Source organism: Carcharhinus amblyrhynchos, chromosome 16, assembly GCF_965287045.1.
Source record: "Carcharhinus amblyrhynchos chromosome 16, sCarAmb.v2.hapA, whole genome shotgun sequence".
In the NCBI taxonomy this organism is placed as follows: domain Eukaryota; kingdom Metazoa; phylum Chordata; class Chondrichthyes; order Carcharhiniformes; family Carcharhinidae; genus Carcharhinus; species Carcharhinus amblyrhynchos.
In genome coordinates, this window is record NC_137339.1 from 55,186,410 (window position 1) to 55,214,300 (window position 27,891).

The 27,891-nt window shown below is 46.0% G+C and overlaps 1 protein-coding gene across 2 annotated transcripts; it reads left to right on the forward strand.

Moving 5' to 3' along the window:
- The first annotated feature begins 850 nt into the window (after positions 1–850).
- On the forward strand, positions 851–27,629 carry LOC145354018 (androgen-induced gene 1 protein-like). Of its 2 annotated transcripts, none has more exons than XM_080205101.1 (6): positions 851–1,020; positions 6,753–6,902; positions 7,070–7,171; positions 12,968–13,083; positions 13,396–13,547; positions 25,048–27,629. In XM_080205101.1, the coding sequence occupies exons 1-6, from the start codon at positions 868–870 to the stop codon at positions 25,077–25,079; spliced, it is 705 nt and encodes a 234-aa protein (XP_080061227.1). In that variant the 5' UTR covers positions 851–867; the 3' UTR covers positions 25,080–27,629. The 2 variants fall into 2 exon arrangements, with proteins under 2 accessions (XP_080061227.1, XP_080061226.1); XM_080205100.1 differs by lacking the exon at positions 25,048–27,629 and adding an exon at positions 17,990–20,937.
- The last annotated feature ends 262 nt before the right edge of the window (positions 27,630–27,891 follow it).

The window sequence follows — 27,891 nt, forward strand, 5'->3', positions numbered from 1 at the left end:
GGGGGTGGGGGAACGATGGGGTTGGGAGAGCCATGGGGGTGGGGAAGGGATGGGTGGGGGAGCGAAGAGGGTGGGGGAGCGAAGAGGGTGGGGGAGTGAAGAGGGAGCGATGGGGATGGGTGGGGGAGTGAAGAGGGTGGGGGAGGGATGGGGGAGCGATGGGGGTGGGAGAGCGAAGGGGTGGAGGAGCAATGGGGATGGGGGAGAGATAGGTGGGGGAGAGATAGGTGGGGGAGCGATGGGGGTGGGGGAGGGATGGTTGGGGGAGCGCTGGGGATCAAGGAGGGATGGGGATGAGGGAGCGATGGGTGGGGGAGCGATGGGGGTGGGGGAGGGATGGGGAAAGGGGGAATGGTGATGGGGGGGACGGGGATGATGGGGATTGGGGGAATGGGGATGGTGGATGGGGGTGATGGGGCTATGGGGGGATGGGGATCAGGGGGTTGGGGGGGATGGTGATGGGGGGATGGTGATGGGGGTGATGGGGTCGGGAATGGCTGGATGGAGGGAGCGTGGGGAGTGAGGAGTTTAGAACCGAGAGCGATATGAATGAAGGTTGTGACCTGCGGTGTCGACTGGGAAAGCTCTTCCGGGGCAAAGTGCATTTCGAATAAGCGGGGCCTCATTTCCTATTGGACAGTTTACACTTCCCGGGTCAGTGAGTCCGGAAGCGGGTGAGAACCCGGCACACCGAGCCCGGCGCCCGGAGTCTGCCTCCCGCCTCCCGGAGTCTGCCTCCCGCCTCCCGGACACTGCCCGCATCCCGGCCCCGGCCCCCGGACACTGCCCGCATCCCGGCCCCCGGACACTGCCAGCCTCCCGGCCCCGGCCCCGGCCCCCGGCCCCCGGACACTGCCCGCCTTCGCCATGCCGGCCCGCCGCGCTCTGCTGCTCCACCTGCCGCTGCTGCTCTGGTATCTGTTCGCCGTGCACTGCGATGTGAAACTGACCTCGGGCGGCCGCCTCCTCGGGACTGCCACTTACGGCGGCCGCTGGAAATACCTGACCTTCATCAACATGGTAAAGGCCCAGAGCCTGGGGCTGGATTAGAGGCGAGGAGACCTGTCTATATCTGACCCCATGCCTTTCCTGTCCTGGGAATGTTTGATGGGGACAGTTTTGAGGGATCTTTATCTAACCCCGTGCTGTACCTGTCTCTATCTTACAATGTTGCTACCTGTTCTAGGAGTGTTTGATGACATTTGTTCTTGTAATTGGAGTTATTTTTGCAGTTTTCTTTCTCCTCGGGTGTGAATCACAGTGGAATAATGGCAGGAAGTGTAACTTTTTCATATTTAAAGTTAGAGTAAAAGTTTATTTATTAGTCACAAGTAGCTTACATTAACTTGCAAGTTAATTAAGTTTCTGTGAACATCCCCTAGGTGCCACACTCTAGTGCCTGTTTGAGTTCACTGAGAGAAAATTTAGCATGGCTAATCCACCTAACCTTCGTGTCTTTTGGACTGTGGAAGAAAAGCCAGGAATTGAACCTGGATCCCTAGCACTGTGAGGTAGTAGTGCTAACCACTGTGTCACCGTGCTGTATGTAGTCTGTGCTTAATGTGTTAATTCAATTGTTTTGACAGGGATTGACAGTGGATAGGCAATGGGGACGCTTAAATAAGTAAGAAGTCCCACAACACCAGGTTAAAATGCAACAGATTTATTTGGTAGCACAAGTCACTAGCTTTTGGAGTGCTGCCCCTTCATCAGGTGAGTAGGAGTTCTGTTCACAAACAGGCTATATAAAGACACAATCTCAATTTACAAAATAATGGTTGGAATGAGAGTCTTTACAAGTAATCAAGTCTCAAAGGTACAGATAATGTGAGTGGAGAGAGGGTTAAGCACAAGTTAAAGAGATATGTATTGTCTCCAGCTGCAGACACTATTTTGTAAATTGAGTTTGTGTCTTCATCTGCCCTGTTTGTGAACAGAACTCCCAGTCACCTGATGAAGGAGCAGCGCTCCAAAAACTAGTGGCTTGTGTTACCAGATAAACTTGTTAGACTTTAACCTGGTATTGCAAGATTTCTTACTGTGTTTACCCCAGTCCAATGCTGGCATCTCCACATCATGATATTTAAAGAACACTTTGGTGAACTTCAACTGTACATGCCTGATGGATAGGAATAAAATGGGGAAGGTGACTCATCCATGGCTCCAAGGGAAATCGGGGATAGTGTTAAAGCCAGTGAGGAGGCACATAAATTGGCCAATTGCCCCAGGGATCTGTTCTAGGACCCTTGCTGTTTGTCATTTTCATAAATGTCCTGGATGAGGAAGTGGAAGGATGGGTTGGTAAGTTTGCCGAAGAGACAAAGGTTGGTGGTGTTGTGGATAGTCGGGAGGGATGTCAGAAGTTACAGCGAGACATAGATAGGATGCAAGACTGGGCGGAGAAGTGACTGATGGACTTCAACACAGGTAAATATGTAGTGGTCCATTTTGGCAGGTCCAATGGGATGAAGAAGTACAATATCAAGCTATTGAAAGGGTACAGAGGAGATTTACAAGGATGTTGCCTGGATTGCGTGGCATGCCTTATGAAGATAGGCTGAGGGAGCTCGGTCTTTTCTCCTTGGAGAGACAAAGGTTGAGAGGCGACCTGATAGAGGTTTATAAGATGTTGAGAGGTATAGTTGGGGCGGATTCTCGGAGGCTATTTCCCAGGGCTGAAATGGTTGCTATGAGAGGGCACAGGTTTAAGGTGCTGGGGAGTAGGTACAGTGGCGATGTCAGGGGCAAGTTTTTCATTCAGAGGGTGGTGAGTGATTGGAATCAGCTGCCATCGGTGGTGGTGGAGGCGAACTCGTTGGGGTCTTTTAAGAGACTTCTGGATGAGTACATGGGATTTAACGGGATTGAGGGTTATAGATAGGCCTGATAGGTATGGATATGATCGGTGCAACTTGTGGGCCAAAGAGCCTGATTGTGCTGTAGTGTTCTATGTTCTAAAAAGCAGCAAACCTGAGGACTGGGAGAAATTTAAAATCCAACAGAGGAAGATAAAGGGTTTGATTCAGTAGGGGAAAATAGAATACTAGAGTAGTCTTGCAGAAAACATAAAAACTGATTGCAGACCCTTGTATAAATATGTGAAGAGAAAAAGACTGGTGAAGACAAATATTACAATTAGAATTGAGAGAATTCATAATGGGCAACAAAGATGATAGACTAGATGAACAAATACAAATGCTCTTTATGGTGCATCTGTAAAAGTTGGTGAGAGTCGTAACTGACATGCCAAATTTCCTTAGTTTTCTGAGAAAGTAGAGATGTTGGTGAGCTTTCTTAACTATAGTGTCGGCATGGGGAGACCAGGACAAGTTAGTGATCTGGACACCTAAAAACTTGAAGCTCTCAACTCTTTTTCTACTTCGTCTCCATTGATATAAACAGGGGCATATTCTTCTTTACTGAAGTCGATGACAATCTCCTTCCTTTTATTGACATTGAGGGAGAGATTATTGTTGCCGCACCAGATTCTCTGTCTCATTCCTGTACTCTGTCTCATCATTGTTTGAGATCCGAACCACTATGATAATGTCGTCAGCAAACTTGAAAATCGAATTGGAGAGGAATTTGGCTGCACAGTCAAAGGTGTATAAGGAGTATACTAGGAGGCTGAGAACACAAACTTGTGGGGCACCAGTGTTGGGGATGATTGTGGAGGTGTTGTTGCCTATCCTTACTGATTGTAGTCTGAGAGTTAGGAAGTTTAGGATCCAGTCGCAGAGGGAGGTGCCGAGACCCAGGCCACAGAGTTTGGAGATGAGTTTCATGGAAATAATGGTGTTGAATGCTGAGCTATAGTCAACAAATAGGAGTCTGACATAGGTGTCTTTGTTATCTAGGTGTTCCAGAGTTGAGTGCAGGGCCAGGAAAATGCGGTGGTAGGTGAACTGTAGTGGATCCAAGTAATCAGGGAGGCTGGAATTGATTCGTGCCATGACTAACCTTTCGAAGCACTTAATGATGGATGTCAGAGCCACCAGCTGATAATCGTTAAGGCACGCTGCTTTAGTTTTCCTTAAGTACAGGGATGTTGGTCGTCTTCTTGAAGAAGATAGGGACCTCAGATTGTTGTAAGGAGGACACAAATAACCTCCCCGAAATACAAGGGGACAGAGGACCTGGCTTGAAGGAGGAACTGGAAGAAATCCTTATTAATCAGGAAACTGTATTGTGGAAATTGCTGGGATTAAAAGAGCAAAAGAACAAGGAACAGTACAGCACAGGAACAGGCCCTTCGGCCCTCCAAGCCTGCGCTGCTCATGCACCCAACCCAGTAAACCCAATAAATCCCCAGGGCCTGGTGCTCTGCATCCCAGACGACTCGAGCAAGTGGCCCTAGAAATAGTGGACGCATTGGTGATCATTTTCCAGCATTCTATTGAACTTGTTTTCTATGCTTTTCCATGTGGGTGGAGACTGCTTCAGTTGAGAATTTGCGGGGGAAAGCAGATTAATATCTGATCAGGAAGTATGTGCAGTATTACTGGGGATGAGGCAGTGCAGTGGCACTTAGTGAGTGTGTCATTGAGATGTCTCTCTGTTTCTGGATTGATAGTTCAACGTGTGGAAATGGTGTTTTTGGGTGACCTGTTCAATCATAGGAGCTTGTATAATCCAAGAGAGTGGTGAAGTTGAAACACAGATTGTTAAGCACAGGGGAGCTCTCCCCAGTGTTCTGGCCAGTATTTATCACTCAGCCTACCTTGCAAGAAACATTTTCTGCTCATTTTCCTGTTGTTGTTAATTGGAGCTTGCTGTAAGTAAATTCGCTGCATTCTCCCAATGTTAGAATCTGGGCCTCTTGTGCCTGTTTTTCAGTGAAGCTTTACTGTGAATTCGCTTTCTGGAAACAGGATAGATTAATCAAGTTGTCAGAATAGTGATGTTAATCCAGGAAGTGGTTTATTATTCAATACACGAAGATGTTACCTGTGCCAAGAAATGAGACAGTAGGATAAACAACTTTCTCAGCTTTGGTCTTTTGACCTTTAAACCTAATTCTCTCTCACTGTTGTTTGCTCTGTTTGTGGATGCTCGCTCTCACTCACTCACTCAATGCAAAAGTCCAATTGCAGGCATCCACCACCACCTATTATCCAATTAACCCCTCCCTTACTTCATTTATTTTCAAGCCTGTGAGGAAACTTACCTGAGTGACTATCTATAAGGACACAATAGGAGCAGGAGAAGACCTCGAGCCTGCTCCACCATTCAGTACTAGCATTGCTGATCTCTTGGGTTTAAACTCCATTTCACTCCCCGTATCCCTTCCCTACCCAAGTGACCAATATCTGTCTTTCCCAGCCTGAAATGTATTCACCGATGGAGCATCCACAATCCTCTGGAATAGAGAATGCCAAAGATTCACAGCCTTTGAGTGAAGAAATTTCTCCTCATCTCAGTCCTAAATGATCAGCCGTCGATTGTGAGACTGTGCTCCCGTGTTTTAGATTTCCCTGACCAGCAGAAACAACCTGTCAGCATCCACCCTATCAAACCTCTTCAGAATCTTGTCGATTTCAGTGAGATCATCTCTCGTTCTTCTAAACTCCACACTGTCTGTATGGAGTTTCCACATTTTCCACGTGTCTGTGTGGATTTCCTCCCACAGTCCAAAGATGTGCAGGTTGAGTTGATTGGCTATGCTAAATTCACCGTAGTGATAGGAGGAATTAGCAGGGTAACTATGAGGTGTTACAGGAATAGGGCCTGGGTGGGATAGTGGTCAGTGAAGACTCGATGGGCCAAATAGCTTTGTCTTGTACTGTAGAGATTCTATGAATATAATCCCAATTTACTCAGCTCTCATCATAGGATAACACCCATCGCAGGGACCAATCCAGTAAACCTACAGTGTGCCACCTCCAAAGTAAGTTTATCCTTTCTTAAATGTGGAGACTAAAACTGTACATAGTAACCTAGATGTGATCTCCCCAAATTCTGTACAATTGGAGCAGGATTTTTTTTTATGTATTCAAATCCTTTTGCAATAAAGACCAAGATGCTATTAACTTCCTTGATTGCTTGCTGCATCTGCACACTATCTGTGTTCCCTGAATGATAAAAGGTATTGAGGAGGGAATTGAACGAGATGGACAAGATTAGGATGGGCTTGGTACAGATAGACAAGGAAAAGCTGTTCCCATTGGCTGATGGTACAAGAACGAGGGAGAACAGGGTTAAGTTTTGGATCAGAGATAGTGGGGTGGCGGGGGAGGAGTGTGAGGGAAAATGTCCTTGCATAAAGTGGTAATGAGCTGGAACTCACTGCCCACCAGAGAATGAAAACAATGATTTCAAGAGGAAATTGGATCCTATTACACTAATAGGAAATTAAATTGCAGGGTTAGGAGGGTCTAGCTGGGCAGTGGGACTGACTGGATTGCTCTGCTGGCCAGATTCAATGGGCTGAATGGCCTGTGCTATTAATTATTCAATTAGGAAAGAATTGCCCTTGAAAAATATTCCATTGCTGTAGTGCTTTGGGATAACTTGGTCATCGAAGGTACTGTGATGCATGTCTCCCACCTCCTGGCCCGTCAGTTTATGCAGTGAGATTTGTAAAACTGCCTGTAAGTGAATCAGCAATCAATCTGAGCTCCAGTCTGGACAATCTGACTTTCCCTGTGTTCCCCTCGACCTCACCTTTCTGTCTCTGCACTGTCAGCTTACTGTTAGTTAGTTACCTTGTGTAAACCACTGCTGATGCTGATTTATGTTCTCTCTCTCTCTAGATTCTGCAGACCACATATTTTGGAGTGTGTCTCTTTGCAGACCTGCTGTGGCTTCTCCCTCAACGTGATAAACGTGTGCAGCGATTGTGCCTGAGGGTCAGCGCTCTCCAGGACTGGCTTTTCGCCGCCCTTGCGTTTCCCATTGGTTTTGTAAGTGTTCACCATCAGCAAGAATCCACACAGCCTCCGGGGTCCTGGGGTTTCTGGGATTGGGGGATCCTGGGAATGGGGTGGGAGGGGGGTGTTGAGGGTCTGAGTGGGACTGAATCCAGGTCTCTGATAGGAGTTGGCGAGCTGATGCTTTTCTTCTTTTGCAGTTTGTGGTAGTGAGTTTCTGGGTTCTTTATGGCTATGACCGAGAGCTTGTTTACCCAAAGGTTCTCGACCAGATCATCCCCACGTGGCTGAACCACGCCATGGTGAGTACTGTGTGTCTGTGTGTCTGTGTGTCTGTGTGTCTGTGTGTCTGGATTGCCATTTTCAATCATTGTTCACTACTTCTCAAACTTTTCAGTCTGCCTGTAATTGGAAAAGGTATTGAGAATTTGTGTTTCATCTAGCATCTGGAGGTCTAGAGTGCATCCGCTTCAATGCGAGGAGTGTAACGGGTAAGACAAATGAACTTAGGGTCTTAATGCTTACGCGGAATTTGGATGTGGTTGCAGTGACAGAGACATGGTTAAAAGAAGGACATGACTGGCAGCTAAATATTCTGGGGTATAAGTGTTTTAGACGAGACAGAGGAGGGGCTAAAAGAATTAGGGGAGTAGCAATATTAGTTGGGGAGCATATTACAGCACTGCAGAGGGTGGACAATTTAGAGGGGTCATGTAATACGTCACTGTGGGTGGCGCTCAGAAATAGGAAGGGCGCAGTCACTATGCTGGGGGTATACTACAGGCCTCCCAATAGCCCACGGGAAGTGGAGGAACGGATATGTAAGGAGATTCTGGATAGGTGCAGAAAAAATAGGGTTGTTGTAGTGGGAGACTTTAATTTCCCTTGTATAGACTGGAAAGTGCTTAGGGCTGGGTGTCTGGACTGAGGAATTTGTAAAATGCGTACAGGAAGGTTCTTTGGAACAATATGTAGATAGCCCAACTAGAGAAGGAGCTATACTGGACTTAGTACTGGGGAATGAGCCCGGTCAGGTTGTCAAAGTTTCAGTAGGGGAACATGTGGCAAACAGTGACCACAGTTCTGTAAACTTTAGGATAGAAATGGAAAAGGATGAGTGTTGCCCTACAGGTAGGGTGCTGAATTGGGGGAAGGCTAACTATAGCCAGATTAGGCAGGAATTGGTGGCCATTGATTGGGAGAGGCTGTTTGAGGGTAAATCCACATCTGGCACATGGGAGTCTTTTAAGGAGCAGTTGATGAGGCTGCAGGAAAAGCACGTGCCTGTAAAAATGAAGGATAGGAAAGGTAGGATTCGAGAGCTGTGGATAACCAGGGAAATTGAGGGTCTGATCAAAAAGAAAAGAGCCATACGTTAGGTCCAAGCAGCTAAAAACAGATGGAGCACTGGAGGAATACAGAGAAAGTAGGAAAGAACTCAAACGGGGAGTTAGGGCAAAAAGGGGTCATGAAATGTCCTTGGCAGACAGGATTAAGGAGAATCCTAAGGCATTTTATTCATATGTTAGGAACAAAAGAGTTGTCGAGGTAAAAATCGGACCTCTCAGGGACAAAGGAGGGGAATTATGCTTAGAGCCCAAGGAAGTAAAGGAGATCCTAAGTGAATACTTTGCATCAGTATTCACAAGGGAGAGGGATGTGTTGACTGGAAGTGTCTCAGAGGGAAGTGTGGACTTGTTAGAGAAAATCTCCATTACAAGGGAAGAAGTGTTAGGTTTTTCAGGAAATGTTAAGACTGATAAATCCCCAGGGCCTGATGGCATCTATTCTAGACTGCCCAGGGAGACGAGATGAAATTGCTGGGCCTCTGACAGAAATCTTTGTCTCTTCTTTGGACACAAGTGAGGTCCCAGAGGATTGGAGGATAGCGAATGTGGTACCGTTACCTAAGAAGGGTAGCAAGGATGACCCAGGTAATTATAGGCCGGTGAGCTTGACATCCGAGGTAGGGAAATTGTTGGAAAGGATTCTTAGGGATAGGATGTATGTGCATTTAGAACGGAATCTCATTAGTGATAGCATGGTTTTGTAAGAGGGTGGTCATGCCTCACGAATTTGGTGGAGTTTTTTGAGGAGGTGACAAAAATGGTTGATGAGGGAAGGGCCATGGATGTCATCTGTATGGATTTCAGTAAAGCGTTTGACAAAGTCCCTCATGGCAAGTTGGTGCAAAAGGTTAAATCTCATGGGATAAAAGGAGAGGTGGCTAGATGGGTGGAGAACTGGCTTGGCCACAGAAGAGAGGGTAGCAGTGGAAGGGTCTTTTTCCGGCTGGAGGTCTGTGACTAGTGGTGTTCTGCAGGGCTCTGTACTGGAACCTCTGCTGTTTGTGATATCTATAAATGATTCTACAAATGATTTGGAAGAAGGTGTAACTGGTGTGATCAGTAAGTTTGTGGACAACACAAAGATGGCTGGACTTGCGGATAGCGATGAACATTGTCAGAGAATACAGCAGGATGTAGGCTGGAAAATTGGGCGGAGAAATGGCAGATGGAATTTAATCCAGATTAATGCAAAGTGATGCATTTTGGTAGAGCTAATGTTGGGGGAGCTATACAATAAGTGGCAGAACCATTAAGATTGTAGACACACAGAGAGACCTGGGTGTGCAAGCCCACAGATCCTTGAAGGCAGTATCACAGTGGAGAAGGTGGTGAAGAAAGCATATGGCATGCTTGCCTTTATAGGACAGGGCATAGAGTATAAAAATTGGCGTCTGATGTTACAGCTATATGGAATGTTGGTTAGGCCACATTTGGGGTACTGCTTCCAGTTCTGGTCGCCACACTACCAGAAGGACGTGGAGGCATTGGAGAGAGTGCAGAAAAGGTTTACCAGGCTGTTGCCTGGTATGGAGGGTCTTAGCTATGAGAAGAGATTGGGTAAACTGGAGTTGTTCTCCCTGGAAAGACAGAGAATGAGGGGAGACCTAATAGAGGTGTATAAAATTATGAAGGGCATAGATACAGTGAACTGTGGGAAGCCTTTTCCCAGGTCGGAGGTGACGATCACGAGGGGCCACAGGTTCAAGGTGAAGGGGGCGAGGTTTAACTCAGATATCAGAGGGACATATTTTACACAGGGTGGTGGGAACCTGGAATGCACTGCCAAGCAGGGTGGTGGAGACGGACATGCTGGGATCATTTAAGACTTATCATGAACAGACTGGGGATGGAGGGATACAACGAATGGTCTAGTTGGACCTATGAGCGCTGCAGGCTTGGAGGGCCGAAGGTCTTGTTTCCTATGCTGTGTTGTTCTTTAGCACTTTCCAAATTCCCCAGCCCAACACAGCTTGGCCCCCCAATATTCCCCCCACCTCCGCCCCAGCCGCTGCCTCCGTGCCCAATCCACCCCCCCTCCTGTTCCTGGTGCATCCTGCCTCCCTTGCTCCTGACCCCATTCACATTGATTCTACATAAGAACATAAGAAATAGGAGCAGGAGTAGGCCATCTAGCCCTTCAAGCCTGCCCCGCCATTCAACAAGATCGTGGCTGATCTTAAGTGGATCAGTTCCACTTTCCCGCTTTCTCCCCATAACCCTTAATTCCTTTGTCTATCAGAAACCTATCTACCTGTGACTGAAATATATTTAGCGAGGTAGCCTCCACCACTTCAATGGCCAGAGAATTCCAGAGACTCACCTCCCTTTGAATGAAGAAGTTCCTCCTCAACTCCGATCTAAACCGCCCGTGCCCCCCCCCCCCTCTTATTTTGAGGCTGTGCCCTCTCGTCCTGCTGTCCTTTCTAAGCGGGAAGAATCCCTCTACCTCTACCCTATCTATCCCCTTCATTATCTTATACGTCTCTAAGATCCCCCCTCAGCCTTCTAAACTCCGAGTACAGACCCAGTCTATTCAATCTCTCCTCATAGGCTAACCCCCTCATCTCCAGTATCAGCCTAGTGAACCTTCTCTGCAGTCCCTCCAAGGCCAATATATCCTTCTGCTAATGCGGCGACCAAAACTGCACACACTACTCCAGCTGCGGCCTCACCAGTGCCCTGTACAGTTGCAGCAAGACCTCCCTGCTTTTATATTCTACTCCCTTGCTATAAAGGCCAACATTCCATTCGCCTTCTTGATCACCTGCTGCACCTGCAGATTGGGTTTTTGCGATTTGTGCACAAGGACCCCCAGGTCCCTCTGCACCGTAGCATGCTGCAGCTTTTCGCCTTTAAAATAATAATCCTTCCTACTATTATTTCTACCAAAGTGGATAACCTCACAGTTGCTAACAATGTACCCCATCTGCCAGGTCCTTGCCTACTCACTCAGCCGACCCAGATCTCTCTGCAGACTTCCCGCGCCTTCCACGCAATTTGCTTTTCCACTCATCTTCGTGTCATCAGCAAATTTTGTTACCGTACACTTAGCCCCCTCCTCCACGTCATCTATGTAAATGGTAAACAGTTGAGGCCCCAGCACTGATCCCTGCGGCACTCCACTAGTCACCAACCGCCAATCAGAATAGCACCTATTGATTCCAACTCTCTGTTTCCTATTAGACAACCAATCCTTTGTCCACGCTAACACCTTACCCCCAACTCCGTGCACCCTAACCTTTTGCAGCAATCTTTTGTGAGGCACCTTATCCAAGGCCTTTTGGAAATCTAAAAACACCACATCCACCGGTTCCCCTCTGTCTACCACACTGGTCACATCCTCATAGAAATCTAGTAATTTCGTTAAACACGACTCCCCCTTCACGAATCCGTGCTGCGTCTGCTTGATCAAACCGTTCTTTTCTAGGTGCCTCGCTATTTCTTCTTTGATGACGGATTCTAGCATTTTTCCAGCTACGGACGTTAAACTAACCGGCCTATAATTCCCTGCCTTTTGTCTGCTACCTTTTTTAAACAGCAGCGTAACATTAGCCGTTTTCCAATCTTCCGGCACTTCCCCGGAATCCAGCGAATTTTCATAAATAATTACTAAGGAATTAATAATTCCTCTCTGTTCAAACAGAGGACACATGTTCGGGACCCTACTTTCTCATCCTCCATCTGCATCAGAAATTCAACCATACTATGATCACTCGTCCCAAGAGGATCCCTCAAGAAGATTCCTAATGCTGCCTGCCTCGTTACACAGTACCAGATCTAAGATAGCTCGCTCCCTGGTAGGTTCCATTACATACTGTTCAAGGAAACTATCCTGACAGCATTCCAGTAACACTTCCTCGAGACCACCGTGTCCGACTTGGGTCATCCAATCAATATGCGGATTAAAATACCCCATAATTATCGCCGTTCTGTTTTTGCATGCATCAACTATTTGTTTATAGTCCGCCCCACCTCAAATTTATTATTTGGGGGCCTATAGACCACACCCACCAGTGTCTTCCTCCCTTTACTATTCCTTATCCCCACCCACAACGATTCCATGTTTTGCTCTTTGGAGCCTACATCTTCTCTTACTACCGCCCTGATATCCTTTATTAGCAGAGCTACCCCACCTCCTTTTTCCTCCCGTCTATCTTTCCTAAATGCCTGATACCCCTGGATATTCAGTTCCCAGTCCCAGTCACCCTGCAACCACGTTTCCATAATGGCCACTAGATCATATCCATTTGTGCTGATTTGCACGATCAGCTCATTCACTTTGCACCGAATGCTTCGTGCATTCAGGTAAAGTGTCTTCATACCAGCCTTTATCTGGACCTTACTTGTAGAAACGCTACTAACCTCTCTCATGCCCCCTACTCCTTTAATTATCGGAACATCCTCAACATTAACCTGCACACGTACCCTCTCCTTTACTTTAGATTTTGTAATTTCCCCCACCCCTGCATCCCCCCCCCCATTAATTAGTTTAAAGCCCTATCTACAGTGCTAGTTATATGACTCGCCAGGACTGTGGTTCCAGCACGATTCAGGCTAAGACCATCCCATCTGAACAGGTCCCATCTGCCCCAATACTGGTGTCAGTGCCCCATAAATTTGAACCCATTCCTCTTGCACCAATCCTTGAGCCACACATTCATCACCTTAATCCTGTTTACCCTGCACCAATTTGCGCATGGCTCAGGTAGTAATCCAGAGATAACCACCTTATTCTGTTCTTCTTTCCAGCACTCGGTGGTTTTGCTGCTACTGATGTTGGAGCTGATCGTTGTGCCACATAGCTGGCCCAGTCACAAGGGAGGCATAGCCGTTCTCATCACTTTTTGCAGCTCCTATTTAATCTGGTGAGTTTGTAACTTCAAGGACGTGCCAATAGGAAAGGGCCAGACTCCACTCTGTCCCCTGTCTAGGCAAGGCTGTTGGTCAACTTAATGACCTTTTAACTCACTATGTACAGGACACAGCTGAACATGCAGTTTTATACAGGACTATCTCTCAGCTTTGTGTTGTTCTGTGATCTTATATCATTGATAGAAGCTGTACATTTACATATTTCCAATTTCTCTTATGTCCTGAACATGGCAGGTGCACACCGTGAGTACAGGCAGAGGGCTGATATACTACATGTAAGCACTGCTGTCTTTTCCTTTTTCCAGGGTGCTGTGGATTCACCACAGGGCAGCAATCTGGGTCTACCCAATTCTCGAGGTACTCAGCCCTGTTGGCACAGCAGTTTTCCTCTCTGCAGCTGTCATGGTGACCATCGCTCTGTATGCTGTGGGTACGAAATTGCATCACTGGCGCTGGGGTAAGTAACACTGACCTGGCTCATTCCCAGAACAGATACAACACGGTGTTAAGTACAGAGTAAAGCTCCCTCTACATTGTCCCCATCAAACACTCCCAGGACAGGTACAGCAAGGGGTTAAATACAGAGTAAAGCCCCTTTTACACTGTCCACATCAAACACTCCCAGGAAAATACAGCACCAGGTTAGGTACAAAATCTCTACATCATGCTGATCAAACACTCCCAGGACAGGTACAACACAGAGTCAGATACTGAGTAAAGCTTTTTCTACACTCCCCATCAAACACTCTCAGGACAGTTGTAGATGCCATAGATATTGATTAGGTCCCTGCGGAGATAAAGCAATAAAGAGATGCTGCGCAGCACTAACTGATGCTAGTCCAGGGTTATGATGCTCTGGGATGCTTGGCACTGAAGTTAGGTTTTCAATTTAAGTATGTGTCCAGAAGGCTTACACTAACACTGCAATGAAGTTACTGTGAAAATCTCCTAGTCACCACACTCCGGCGACTGTTCCGGTACACTGAGGGAAAATTTAACGTGACCGATACACCTGACCAGCATGTCTTTGGACTGTGGGAGGAAACTGGAGCAGCGGAGCAAATCCATGCAATAATGGGAGAATGTGCAAACTCCGCACAGTGACCCAAGCTGAGAATCAAACCCAGGCCCCTAGCGCCCTGAAATACAGCGTTAACCATTGTGTAGTACCCACACTTGGCTAGTTCAATGCTTGATATATTATACAAAGTCTGTGCGCAAGCAACATTGCACTGTTGACATTCCCAGGGTGAGTTAGAAAATTAGTGAGAGTGAGACTGGTCTCAGGAATGACTGAACTACCAGTGCTGAATATTAGCAGGGGCTCTGTGCATGTTGCTGCTGGCTTATATGTGTGCGTGTTGCTGCTGGCTTATGTGTGTATGCGTGCATGCATGCGCTAGTGCGATAGTGCTGCATCTGGAGCACGCGCGTGCGACCCCGACGACGGTGCCAGCTGTGGTGCGCGCTGCCTAATGTGTTTCTGTGCTGAGCTGCTTTTAGTGACACAGGTTGTGAACTCAACCAGCTGCCTACGTTGAGACTCTGATCAGCATCTCATCATTATCGTGGCCAGGAGTTCCTGCCAAGGTAAGCAATGAGCCCGCACCCATAATCCCCACTACGCCAACACACTGCATTCATTGCCTGACATTCTCTGTCCTCCGTCACACCCGGCGCACCCCGCTGCCCCTTCTTATCCTGCCACATTCTGGCTTTGTGTCCTGTTATCCGGCATCACCACTCCCCCTCCTCAACCTGCACATATTGTTTATGATCTCTGATTTTATGTAAGGCCTGTGATAGAGTATGGAGCACTCTGGGAAATTTGAAAATGGGAGAGGGTGTGCAGGGAGGGGGGAGGATGTGTAAAGAGAAGGGGAGTGTACAGGGAGGGGAAGGGAGTTTGCAGGGTAGGGTGTGCATGGTGGTATAAGGAGATGGGAGGGGTTCAGGGGGGTGTAGGGAAGGGAGTCTTTCTGTCACGCATTTGTTTCCCTGATCTTTGCCCATTACCTTTTGAGATTCTGCTTAATTAGTGTCTTGCTCCTCATTCTGACAAGGTCGGACAGCCTTCTTCATCCTGCCCGTGTCATAAATAGGTCACAATCTAGCTCAGAGGTGAGTCCCAAACCTGGCACTGGGCAGGTAGCAGCAATCTGATCTCTCACTCCTTGCTGCAGTGTCAATCCCCTCGCTGTACAGCCCCCTACTAATACTATTCCCCACTCCTCCCTCAGATTCGCACATGAATTGCTTCTGGTACCACATTGCCATGGTCAGTTCCAACAGAAGCTTCTAGATCTTCAAAAGGAGGGTGTTGAACGTCTGGCAAGAAAGTTGGACTGGGTGATCGACCTGATGGGAAATATTGCTCAGTGTCTGAGTGTCCTTGCCCAAGGCCAGGTCCAGCCAGCCGAGCCTGTGGTTCGCTCTCTGTCTCCTACCAATGTTAGTCTCAGAGCTGACCTGACCACCCTTGTACAAAGCAAGCCGGCTGGTGTGTCCCTTGGGGAGCCAGAGTTGGTCACTGATGCTGAAAAGATCAGCAATCCAAAACACACTCTCCTCCCCTTAAAAAGCCAGCTGCCCAGTCTCAGAAGGACAATGAAAGATAGTGCCTCAGTGAGTTCAGGAGTGCATATAGCACGAAGTGTGGAATTGAGACAGGCAGAACCCCCTTTCCCCAGCCTTGATTCTGTGATAAATTAGTTTACCTCTTGAATGTCCTGACTAGGGAGGTATAAATTGGCCTCAGCACTGCTGGATACTTTGGAGTGGGGGAGGGATGGGAAGTTCAGCTATTCCCAGTCAGTTGGATGAAGCCTGGCATATACATCCTGAGTACAGTTACGAGCAGCTGAGCCAGAATATCATAGGGACATTAAACATAGTTGCAGGGGTTATGGGAGATGGGGAGAAATGGCTGTTTGCTGGGGAGTGGGTTTGAGCTGTGGGGTACTGCCCAGATTTAGTCATTCAGTTGTCCTGATCGTGTGATACTGAGTGATGGTCTAGTGATATTATTGCTAGACTATTAATCCAGAAACTTAGCTAATGTTCTGGGGACCCAGGTTCAAATCCTGCCACAGCAGATGGTGGAATTTGAATTAAGAATCTACTGATGAGAGGAAAAACCCATCTGGTTCACAAATGTCCATTAGGAAAGGAAATCTCTCATCCTTACCTGTCTGGCCTACATGTGACTTCAAAGGGGTTGACTTTCAACTGCCCTCTGAAATGGCCTAGCAAGCCACTCAGTTTCAACGGCAACTAGAGAAGGATCATAAATGCTGGCCAACCAGCAACACCCATATCCCACGAATGAATTAAAAAAAATGTGTCTAAGATCCCATCAGCAGAATGGGAGCCAGTACCTCAATCAGAGGGCAGAGGATTATGCTCAGAGGATGGTCATTTCCCTGCCATATAGAGGTGAGAGGAGATGTCTCAACATTGCATAATTGGGCAGAGAATCCAGGTTTTTCCAGGGTGTGTCATATTGACCCTGGTGTTTGATGTGGGCAGACCGGAATGAGTGATGTGGAATGGTGATCAGGCAGTATGCAGGGAGGAAGCTGAGCAATATACACATAACTGGAGATACCACATTGACATGGTCAGTTTGCTCATCCAGTCTCATCCAAACCAGCTGAAAGAACCACAGATCTGTTGGATGACTGCAGAGACTGATGCTCCTGCACTCCTGCTCTTTGAATCCCCTTATCTGCCTCGGTTGCAGTCGCACCCTCCCATTTTTTGACCACTTTCTAAACTGGAAAATTCTATCCTAAGGGGTGTGGTGCCTCCTGAATCAGTGTCCAGGTAACTCCCTCCCTCCCTCAGTCACAGTATCTGTAGCTCAGCCTCCAGCAGCATGACTGTTGAAATTTCTCAAGTGTTGTGCAAACACTTAGTGCAGACATTTTGTCCTGGATCACAGTATTATGCAGGAGCTCCCACATGCTGCAAATGTAACACATCCTGTGATCCTTAATGTACTTTTATTAACTATTTTTTCCAATTACTGATTTTATGTATTCTATTAATCTTGCAACAAAATTCATATATTGTTTTAATCCTTGGCAATGAAATAGACCTTAACTACTCTCCAGATACAACCTTATTGACACTATTGGATCCTCGGGAAGGGGGGTGTTGACAGGGTCGATTCTGAGAGGTTTTTTCCCCTTGCAAGGGGCATATTTCAGAATAAAGGGCTGTCCATTTAAGACAAAGACGAGGAGGAATTTCTTCTGAGGGTAGTGAATCTGAGGAATTCTTTACAGCAGAGAACTGTAAAGGCTGAGTTGCTAAGTATGTTCAAGGCTAAGATAGATTTTTAATCATTAAGGGAATCCAGCGTTATGGGGATAAAGTGGGAAAGTAGAGTTGAGGATTATCAGATCAGCCTTGATCTCATTGTTTGGGGGAGCAGACTTGATGGGCCAATTGGCCTACTCTGCTCTTCCTTCTCAGGGTCAGATACTTAGCAGCTACCAGAGCAAGAACCGTTTCCAAAAGAAGGTACTCCTGCAAGGAGTTCTTCCCTCACCTAGCTCCCTCAGCAGGGAGAGAACAGGAAGGGACTGAGGGCCTGTGAGAGAGGGGGAAGGAGCTGAGGGTCTGAGACTGTGAGAGAGGGGGAAAGGCTGAGGGCCCGGGACTGTGGGAGAGAGGGTTGGGATAGGCTGGGGGGCTGAGGATCCGGGGCTGTGGAAGGGTGAGGGTCTGAGGGTCAAAAGCAAATAAAAGAAATCTTAATTTATTTCTTGATCAACCCCTTACTCATTCAGATGTGGAATCTTTGTAACAGTGCATGATGGTATTTCAGTTTCATTGCACTCTGTGTGGGCTGCTGCAGTTGTTTATTAATAAGGTTGAATTTTATTCCCACAGGGCTCCTGGATCAACATGGAAATGAATCATTCTGCATCAATCAAGAGCAAGTACAGGAGAGCCAGCCAAAGCTAGCCAACAAGGCTGGCTGTCAGAAACTCAGTGATCCTGACATTCCTGTCTGCTCTGACCCTCCGTCTCCACCCATTACACCAAATGACTCCCTGTCCCCCAAGAAGCTTCCCCCGCTCCCAGACCCTTTCCAACAGAAGCTTCTAGATCTTCAAAAGGAGGGTTTTGAACATCTGGCAAGAAAGTTGGACCAGATGATCGACCTGATGGGAAATATCGCTCAGTGTCTGAGTGTCCTTGCCCAAGGCCAGGTCCAGCCAGCTGAGCCTGTGGTTCGCTCTCTGTCTCCTACCAATGTTAGTCTCAGAGCTGACCCAACCACCCTTGTACAAAGCAAGCCGGCTGGTGTGTCCCTTGGGGAGCCAGAGTTGGTCACTGATGCTGAAAAGATCAGCAATCCAAAACATACTCGCCTCCCTTTAAAAAGCCAGCTGCCCAGTCTCAGAAGGGCAATGAAAGGTAGTGCCTCAGTGAGTTCAGGAGTGCATATAGCACCAAGTGTGGAATTGAGACAGGCAGAACCCCCTTTCCCCAGCCTTGATTCTGTGATAAATTAGTTTACTTCTTGAATACTCTGACTTAGGGAGGTATAAATTGGCCTCAGCACTGCTGGATACTTTGGAGTGGGGGAGGCTGGGAAGTTCAGCTATTCCCAGTCAGTTGGATGAAGCCTGGAATATACACCCTGAGTGCGGTTATGAGCAGCTCAGCTGGGATATCATGGGGACATTAAATGTATACATGTTTTTAAAAATTTCATTATTAGTTGCAGGGATACGGGAGATGGGGAGAAATGGCTGTTTGCTTGGGAGTGGGGGATGTGTTTGAGCTGTGGGGTACTGGTCAGAGTTAGTGATTCAGTTGTCCTGATGGTGTGATACTGAATGATGGTCTAGTGGTATTATCACTAGACTATTAATCCAGAAACTCAGCTAATGTCCTGGGGACCCAGATTTCATTTCTGCCACAGCAGATGGCAGAATTTGAATTCAATAAAAAAATGGAATTAAGAATCTACTGATGAGCATGAAACTACTGTCAATTGTCAGAAAAACCCATCTAGTTCACTTATGTCCTTTAGGGAAAGAAATCTGTTGTCCTTTCCTGGTCTGGCCTACATGTGACTCCAGAGGGGTTGACTTTCAGCTGCCCTCTGAAATGGCCTGACAAGGCACTTAGTTTCAAGGGCAACTGGGGATGGACCATAAATGGGAGCCAGTGCTTCAAATCAGAGGGTTATGGGCATGTTCAGTGGAGGGTCATTTTCTTGCCATATAAAGGTGAGTAGTTGTCTCAATATTGCTCTGCTGAAAGAAGAAATCTCCCTCCAAACCACCAACCCCCATTCAACTCACTTTTCAAAGAAAATTGGTTTCTCCTTCAAGTCCTGAGACAGAAGCTACTGCTGCTCTCTGTGCAGGATGTTTGCCCTAATGCATTGTGCACTGCCTGAAGGTCTGAGCACCTATTGTCTCTCCCCATCTCCCAGCAGGAATCTCCTTTTGGATAATGGGGCTGAAATTCCAGAGAATCTGGGTTTTTCCAGGGTGTGTCATTCACCATAGTGTTTGATATGGGCAGACCGGAATGGGTGATGTGGAGTGGAGATTGGGCTGTGTTCAGGCAGGAAGCTGAGTGAGGTGCTACTAGGCTGATTGGAGGTATTAAATTGTCCCTAAATTAGTTTCCCTCAATGTGGAATGCCATAATCATAGATAAGGGTCATGGGTGGAGGGGGGGGGACTGGTAATGGCGGAGCGGGCTCGTTGGGCCGAAGGGCCTGTTTCCCGGGCTGTTTTTGTTCTTTGATGTACATGTACCTGGAGATACCAAAGCCATATTCTTGGTCCCAGTTTGTGCAGAAGGAGTTGCTATTTGTCAGGTCAGACACCATTTTTACTTTTTAAAAACTGTAAAGCATACAAATAAAATTATCATAGTACAAATCATGTGCAACCTTATTTTAGCATTTAATAAACTGGCTAACTCACCCATAGGAATGTTACAGTGCAGAAAAAGGCCATGCAGCCCATCACAGAAAAAAAGCTAGCTGCTCATTTTAATCTATACAACAAAGAACAAGGACTACGGGTGGCACCATAATACAGTGGTTTAGCACTGTTGTTTCACAGCACCAGAGACCGGGTTTTTGGCTTGGGTCACGGTCTGTGTGGAGTTTGCATATTCTCCCCATGTCTGTGTGGATTTTCTCTGGGTGCTCCGGTTTCCTCCTGTATTCCAAAAATGCATGGGTTAGGTGGATTGGCCATGTTGAATTGCCAATAGGGTCAGGGGGGCACACAATGGTAGATGCATGGGATTATGGGGATAGGGCTTGAGTGGGTTTGTGGTCAGTGCAGACTTGATGGGCTGAATGGCCTCCTCCTACACTGTAGGATTCTATGATAACTATGAGCCCAACACCGAACCCTATGGAATGCCTCTGGAAATGTTTCCATTCACGTAGACATCTATTAACTTTACCATTTGTTTCTTGTCATCATTCTGGATCTGTTCTGGTGGGGTTTTCTGTCACTGTGGCTGAGGAGCAGATCCCTGTGTTACAGAATGCTCAATGATAGTGAATGGTGAGAACGTTCTTCAGGATCCATCAGAATTCCTGACTTTTGCACAAACAATTTTCCAGGAAGTTGAATATTCCAAGGAGCTGCTGTGTGCTGAAAGAATCCTCCATGAATGTCTCTTACAAATATGTGTGTCAGAGATTGGCCTATTTACACACTGTTTACCTGATACTTATCCAAGAATTGACTGTTTAATCAAGTTACACCAAAGATTAATCCACTCTCTCCCACCACTCCCCCCTCCACAAATTGCTCACACTTTGGCCTGACCCCTCTTCCCCTGGCCTAACTCTCCCCCTCAACTCAACCTTTTTAACTGCCCCCCACCCCCGCAACATGTCCTGATTCTTCATCCCCCCCCACCTTGACCTGACTGTTACCCCCCCTCAAATTGACATGACTCTTCCCCTGACTTGACCTCTTTCTTCCCTCACTCTCTCCCCCCTTGACCTGACTACTCACTCACTTATTCACTGCTTTCCTTTGACATCTGTGAACTCCTACATACAGCAACTGATGTAGTGACCAAGGGCTGGAGTCTCTTCTATCCCTTTACTGTTCCTCCCTGGATATATGCTGCTCTGAAGGATCACTGCAGATTCTGGCATTGGAAGATTCAGCCTGAAATGTCCCAATCCAGAGATCTTTGCAGTGATCAACTCAGCATCACTACTGATAGGAGATCTGAGTCTGTATGTGTTGGGGGTGGCTGGGGTTCTCTGTGTCGCAGTGTGTGTGGTGACTCCCTGTGTCACGGTGTGTGTGTGGCAGGGACTCCCCGTGTCACAGTGCGGGGGGTTCTCTGATTTTTGATTTGATTTATTATTGTCACGTGTTAACATACAGTGAAAAGTATTGTTTCTTGTGCGCTCTGCAGACAAAACATACCATTCATAGAGAAGGAAAGGAGAAAGTGCAGAATGTAGTGGTACAGTCATGGCTAGGGTGTAGAGAAAGATCAACTTAGTGCAAAGTAAGTCCATTCAGAAGTCTGACACCAGCAGAGAAGAAGTCAGTTGGTACGTGACTTCAGACCTTTGTGTCAAGATGTGTGGGGTGTGGGGGGGCGGGGGGGGCGCTCCCTGTGTCGCAGCGCATGTTGTGGCGGGGGGGGTGGTGGTGCTCGTGTGTGTGTGTCGGCAGGGGGAAACTCCCCGTGCCGCGGCGCGCGTGGTGGTGGTGGAGGGGGGGCTCCCTGTGCCGCGGCACGCGTGGTGGGGGGGGCTCCCTGTGCCACGGCGCGTGTGGTGGTGGTGGGGGGGGGGCCGGGAGCTCCCTGTGTTGCAACGTGCGTGGTGGGGGGGGTGCTCCCTGTGTCGCAGTGTGTTTGGGGGGGGGGGGGGGGGTGGGGCTCTGTGCCTCTCTGTATTTTGTGACTTTCTTGTGAAGATGCTTTCATTCTCATCTCTGGTTTGTGTTCAATTAGAAAATGTTTTCCTTAATTTACACATACCCTGCACTGTGTTTGGAGATTTGATCGGTTTGTGTGTGTCCCTAGACTGACTTCACCCAGTTTATTTTCTGTCTGTCTGTCTCACTCCCACCACCAGTTCAATCATTTCCTGACACCGAGTCTTCAGCCACCTAGCTTCCTGCACGGTGGCCCATCTCCCCAGACACACAACTATTCCCAGATCTTCAGCAGCATATTGCTACAGCTGTGCAGATGAGTGGTGTCCTCCTGAGATTAGATCGGATTTTGAGTGTTGAGTATCTAACTGAGGAGACCCTCAATGTAGCGCTGTGTTATCAGTCTTAGCTATAGCCATTGTCAGTCATGGTGTCTATCAGAGCCTCAATGTGGACAACATTCACATCAATATTAGCCCTTGTTGTAAGAAGGCAAACACTGGCCAGAGACTTTGTATGAATGGACAGAAAGTAAGTTGTGAGATAACAGACCAAGAACAGCAGGCTTTGGAGAACAGGAATGTGTGGCGTGGGTATAGGTGTCTACAGCTGCACCTAACCCTGTCTGTACCTGCCCTGGGAGTGTCTGATAGGGACAGTGTAGAGGGAGTTTACTCTGTATCTAACCCTGTGCTGTATCTATTCTGGAGTGTTTGGTGATGACACTATAGAGGGAGCTTTACTCTATCTAACCTTGTGCTTGTACCTGTCCTGGGAGTATTGATGGGGCAGTGTCAGGATCAGATCAGAAACTCCAAGGCATTTTGTGCAATTAGCCAAGGCCCTAATTTTTGCATTTGAATTTGGCATTGGTAAGCATAAGATGTTTCACTCCAGCTATAATTCCAATGACCCATTAGGAAGCTTTAATCAAAACAAACTTTATTTAAGAACACAGTAAGCATATAACAAAAATAATTAGCATAACTTTTACCAATTAAAATACATTAGAAACATAAAGTATAATTCTTAACAGTGAGCTATTTCTATTGTTCCAATTTAGCAGTATCCACCATTGACATGAATCCCTTCTTTAGGACAAGTTAGCACAGAAACCAGTTATACTTATGTGGGAACTAGATTTCTGGCGTTTTAACACCTGGATAGAGATCAGGACAAACTGTTGTCTTCTAATTCTCATACAGCAACTTCCAGAGGAAACTCCACCCTCAAACAGCAGAATCTCAGAGAAAGAAATTTATTTCCCATCTCTCTCAAGATCCCTAAAAGTAGACTGCCTCGAGTTCTCTGTGAAAGCCTAGTTGTGAAAATACCTGTCAATCAAGCCCCAATACCCCAGGGTAAAACACAAAACAACAGAACACTGCATTAGTTCAGATTAAAACAAACATTGTCGCAATTAAGATCAATTATGCTGCTGCAGTAAGTGCTGCTGTATACAGACATATCAGCTGAGTCATAGAACAGACCCTACACTGGAAACATGACTAAAATGCATTTCTTAAAGGCACAGTACCATTTACCTTCCCTCAAGAGAAAAATGAACCATCAATATTCAAAGCTTCATTTTTCAAAACCTCTAGTTTCACACTGTTCTCGTGCTCGCTAACTCTCTATACAAAAAATATATGTACACATTTTATAAAATCATTACAACAGTATAGTCCATTTCAATCTTTTTCATCTACTATTGAATATTTCCTCTTTCAACACACTGCTATTTACTCTTTCCAAAAATCTTCAGTCCATAATCTGTGATTCCAAGTCTGAGCTCAATTTCTTAGTTATGATTATAGATTAGCTGTAGTGATGTCTTCAAGTTCTAGACAGGATCAGGAGGGTACATTGGATGGAGACTGGCACAAACCACTGAATTTGCTTTTTACTTTCCTTTGCTGAGTCCAGTTCATTTGATCGCCAAAAGTCCCAAAACCTGAAATCAAAATAATCTTCTCCCAGAGGATTGAACTGCTCACAAACTATCAAAGTGAGCCTTTGTGCATTGTCTCAACTTCAAACTGTAAATGGCTAGGGGCATTTGGATAGGTCACTTTATCTCTGTCTCCTTTCTTGTTAACTTGCTTTAGTTCCTCTGTCAGACAGTCCAACTCCTTTGTTTGCTCTGGTTTTTCATCATCACTTTCTACACATTCTTTGGCAAAGACACACATTTGATTTTCTTCCTTGGTCTTAGAATCCATTGCAACCATGGTTCCAGAGATCACTGTGGTAGTTAACTGTTGCAAAAACTACCGTAATTTACAAAAACTGAAAATGCTGAGAAATCTCAGCAGGCCTGACAACATCTGTGGAGATAGAGCCAATGTTTCAAGTCAGGATGACCCTGCAATATCCCAGAGGCAAACAAAGTAACATCCATGCATTCGTTCAGGTTAAAGCAAACATTGTAGCAATTAAGATCAATTATGTTGTGCAGTAATACTGTGGTATAGAGACAGAATGGCTCTGAGTGCATAGAACAGAACCTGCAGCAGAAACATGACGAAAATACATATCTTAAAGGCACAGTATCATCACAACAGTATTAGAAGGACCTTTACTCTGTATATAACCCCAGGTTGTACCTTAACTGGGAGTGCTATCATGAGGAAAGTGTAGAGGTTTTTTACTCTGTATCTAACCTCGTGCTGCAAGTGTTTTGATGGGGACAGTATAGAGGGAGCTTTATTCTGTATATAACCCTGTGCTGTAACTGCCCTGTTAGTGTCTCAAGAGGAAAGTATAGAGGGACCTTTAGTCTGTATCTAACCCCATGCTGTACCTGTCCTGGGAGTGTTTAATGAGGATAATGTAGAGGGAACTTTACTCTGTATCGGACCCTGTGTTGTACCTGTCCTGGGAGTGTTTGTTGCAGCCAGCTGGAGTTTCACTCTGAATTTGTAATGGAACTTTGCTGTTTTTTAGGTTCCAGACTGTGATAATTATTCTCAGGTATCTAAGATTAGATTACCGACTGACCATTGCTCCTACTATCTTTTGCTCTGACTATACTTGTACTGTTCATTGCAGGCACTGTGGACTCGTTCAAGAAGTGGAAGTGATCGGCTAAGAATTGGAAATTTAAATGAAGATTTTGAGTGTAGAATTGTTGGAATCTTGCTGTTGAATCTCTCAATTTTGTGTGACAATTAATAACAGGAGCTCTGATCACAATGAAATATATCTTTTTACTGCTCTATATCTCTGATGAATCTCCAAGATGATTGAATTCTGTTTGAATTCTCTGTAGTAATGATGTGGATCAAGAGTTGACCAGTGTCATTAATGCCATGTTAGCCATTTGATGATAATGGACATGAGAGCAGTAAGATTTATCAAGTGACACCAGATCATTGACAGGGCACACTGATTTCCAGTCTGATTTCAATGAATTCTATTTGGAGTTCTGTGGTTTCCAATCTGATTTCAATGATTTCCAATCTGATTTTGGTGATTACCGGTCAGAGCTCAATGATTTCCACCTGATGTCACTGATCCCCAGTCTGATTTCACTGACTGCTGGTCAGTGCTCAGGATACCTTGAACCAAATTTTTACACCTAGTAATTGAGAATCTTGTAATGAGGAATTAATGCTTGAGTGAAGGACAGCATAGAATATGTCAAAGTCCCACGCAAAACTGGAGAATAATTGGTTTTAATGCAAAGGTTATTCTACTCAGACCCATCCAAAACCCAGTTTCTTTCATAACCCAACTCATTCAGGACCAGTTACTGTGGAAGGTAGGGTAGGTAATTTACTGTTATACCCCTCTCCTTATCTCTGACCCAGGGGCTGAAGATCATATACACTATCCAATAATACCATGGCTGATCTGATTGTTGCTTTAACTCCACTTTGCTGTCTATATACTCCTGTAAGCCTCATCAGTCCAAAATCTGCTTCACTTAGCTATGAGGGTACTCAGTGACTCTCAGCCCCCACTAATCTCTCAGGGGAAAGAGAATTACAAGGACCAATGACACTTCGAGAGAAGAAATTCTTCCTCAACACTGTCGTTAATTTTAAGTATTCCCACTACTTATCCTCAGGCAATAATACATGTTTTAAATTCCTCCCCTTAGTCCCTTGATTTTCTTTTGGGATGATTTTTGTGTCTTGTAAAGATGGATTTAATGTGAGAAACTGTGCCCCCGTCTTTGTGATTTAGCAGTGATTAAACACCATTGTGTTGTAGAAATCCCTCAGTGAAATGGGAAAGTGGTCAGTTTGTGTATTTGCTCCCAGTCTAATGTTGGATGGTTGGCTGCTGGAGCCTCTCATGTTGTTTATTGTGTGAACCCTTTGCACATCACATTCTCAACAGGCTGAGGTTGACATCAGAATATTAGTTTAATAGACTGGGGAGGAGGGGGTGCTGAAAGGACTGTGCAGTAGGAGTTACACAATATTTTTATTCTTTCATGGGATGTAGGTGTCACTGGAAGGGCAGCATTTGTTGTCCATCCCTAATGGTGGCACAGTGGTTAGTGCTGTCCTCTCACAGTGCCAGGAGCCAGGTTCAATTCCAGCCCCAGGTCACTGTCTGTATGGAGTTTGCACATTCTTCCCTTTCTGTGTGGGTTTCCTCTGGGTGCTCCGGTTTCCTCCCACAGCCCAGAGATGTGTAGGTTAGCTGGATTGGTAAATTGATCCTTAGTGTTAGGGGGATTAGCAGGGTGGGGTTATTGTCAGTGCAGGCTTGATGGGTGGAATGGTCTCCTTCTGCACTGTATTTATGTAATTGCTGTAGAGAAGAGTACGCTGATTTATCGATCAGTTAATGCGAAATTCTGTGATATTTATTCAGTTGACTAGGTAATTGGAAACTCAAGAGCCAGTTAATATTTTGAAGAGCTTGTGAGCTGAACTGTTCTGAACAGCACCCTGTGGTAACAACCAGACAGTGTAGCATTTCCAGAGAAATGGTAAGAAATGTAGAGGAAGATCCGGGTCTTAGTTCTGTTTGTTGTGAGGATGTGGGATTACTCACAGTACCATGTTTATTCATTTATTGATCATTCCTCACTGTCTGAGGATATTCAACAGCTCAGTCTGAAGCTAGAGGGTAAAAGAGTTCAGTCGCCAATACCCAAACAATGAAATGGGCTCTTGAAACATCAGATACACAGTCAGCACAATATTGTGACACCCGACATAGATTGAAACTTGGAGAAACGTTGTTTGAAATGGCAAGTCAGTGTGACAGACCCTCTGCCATTTGCAGAGAATATTCCAGCCTTTAGAAATTAGTCTCTGTCTTAGTGTTGCATTATTCTGGGGTCGATACTAAATCCAACTAATAATCTGGCACAAAATGACCATGCTGCACAAAGGTGGGACCAAAAACGTAGCCCCTCACATAATTTTCTGATGTCTGTGTGTATCAGGTCCAATTTGGTGATATTCCTGACTGGGAACATATCAACAGGAGAAATGGTGTGATAGGCCATGTCATTGCTATGGAGAAAGCAACAGGGAATTTATTGGCTCCCCAAGTTCCTGAGTAATTGGAAAAAGACAAAGGTTTTGAACATGTTCATTTTGTTTGTGAACTGTGTCTGAGTGTAAATAAACTTTTATAAATAAATAAATTCGAACTTTGCTCTTCTAGCAAGTGTAAATGAGCCACATTGTTCGTCTGACTGATTATCTTACATTGGTTGTTAATGTAGCTATTAGCGTACTCAGAATTATTCAGTAAGTGCTGCGCTAGCACAAAATCAAAGCCATTTTCAACCAGTCCACACTTGTAAAGCCCAAAACAAAATGACTGGTGTTAGATGTGATTCTGAAATTTTCTGTATCTGGCAATGATTTATTAATCTTCTACAAACTTGGGCATCCAGCTCTCTTTGGGCCTCCATTGCTTTTA

Coding starts and splice junctions, on each gene's coding strand:
- LOC145354018 (XM_080205100.1), top strand. CDS start 868: ATGCCGGCCCGCCGCGCTCTGCTGCTCCACCTGCCGCTGCTGCTCTGG. Junction 6,903..7,069: donor TTGCGTTTCCCATTGGTTTT/GTAAGTGTTCAC, acceptor CTTCTTTTGCAG/TTTGTGGTAGTGAGTTTCTG. Junction 13,084..13,395: donor TGCAGCTCCTATTTAATCTG/GTGAGTTTGTAA, acceptor TCCTTTTTCCAG/GGTGCTGTGGATTCACCACA.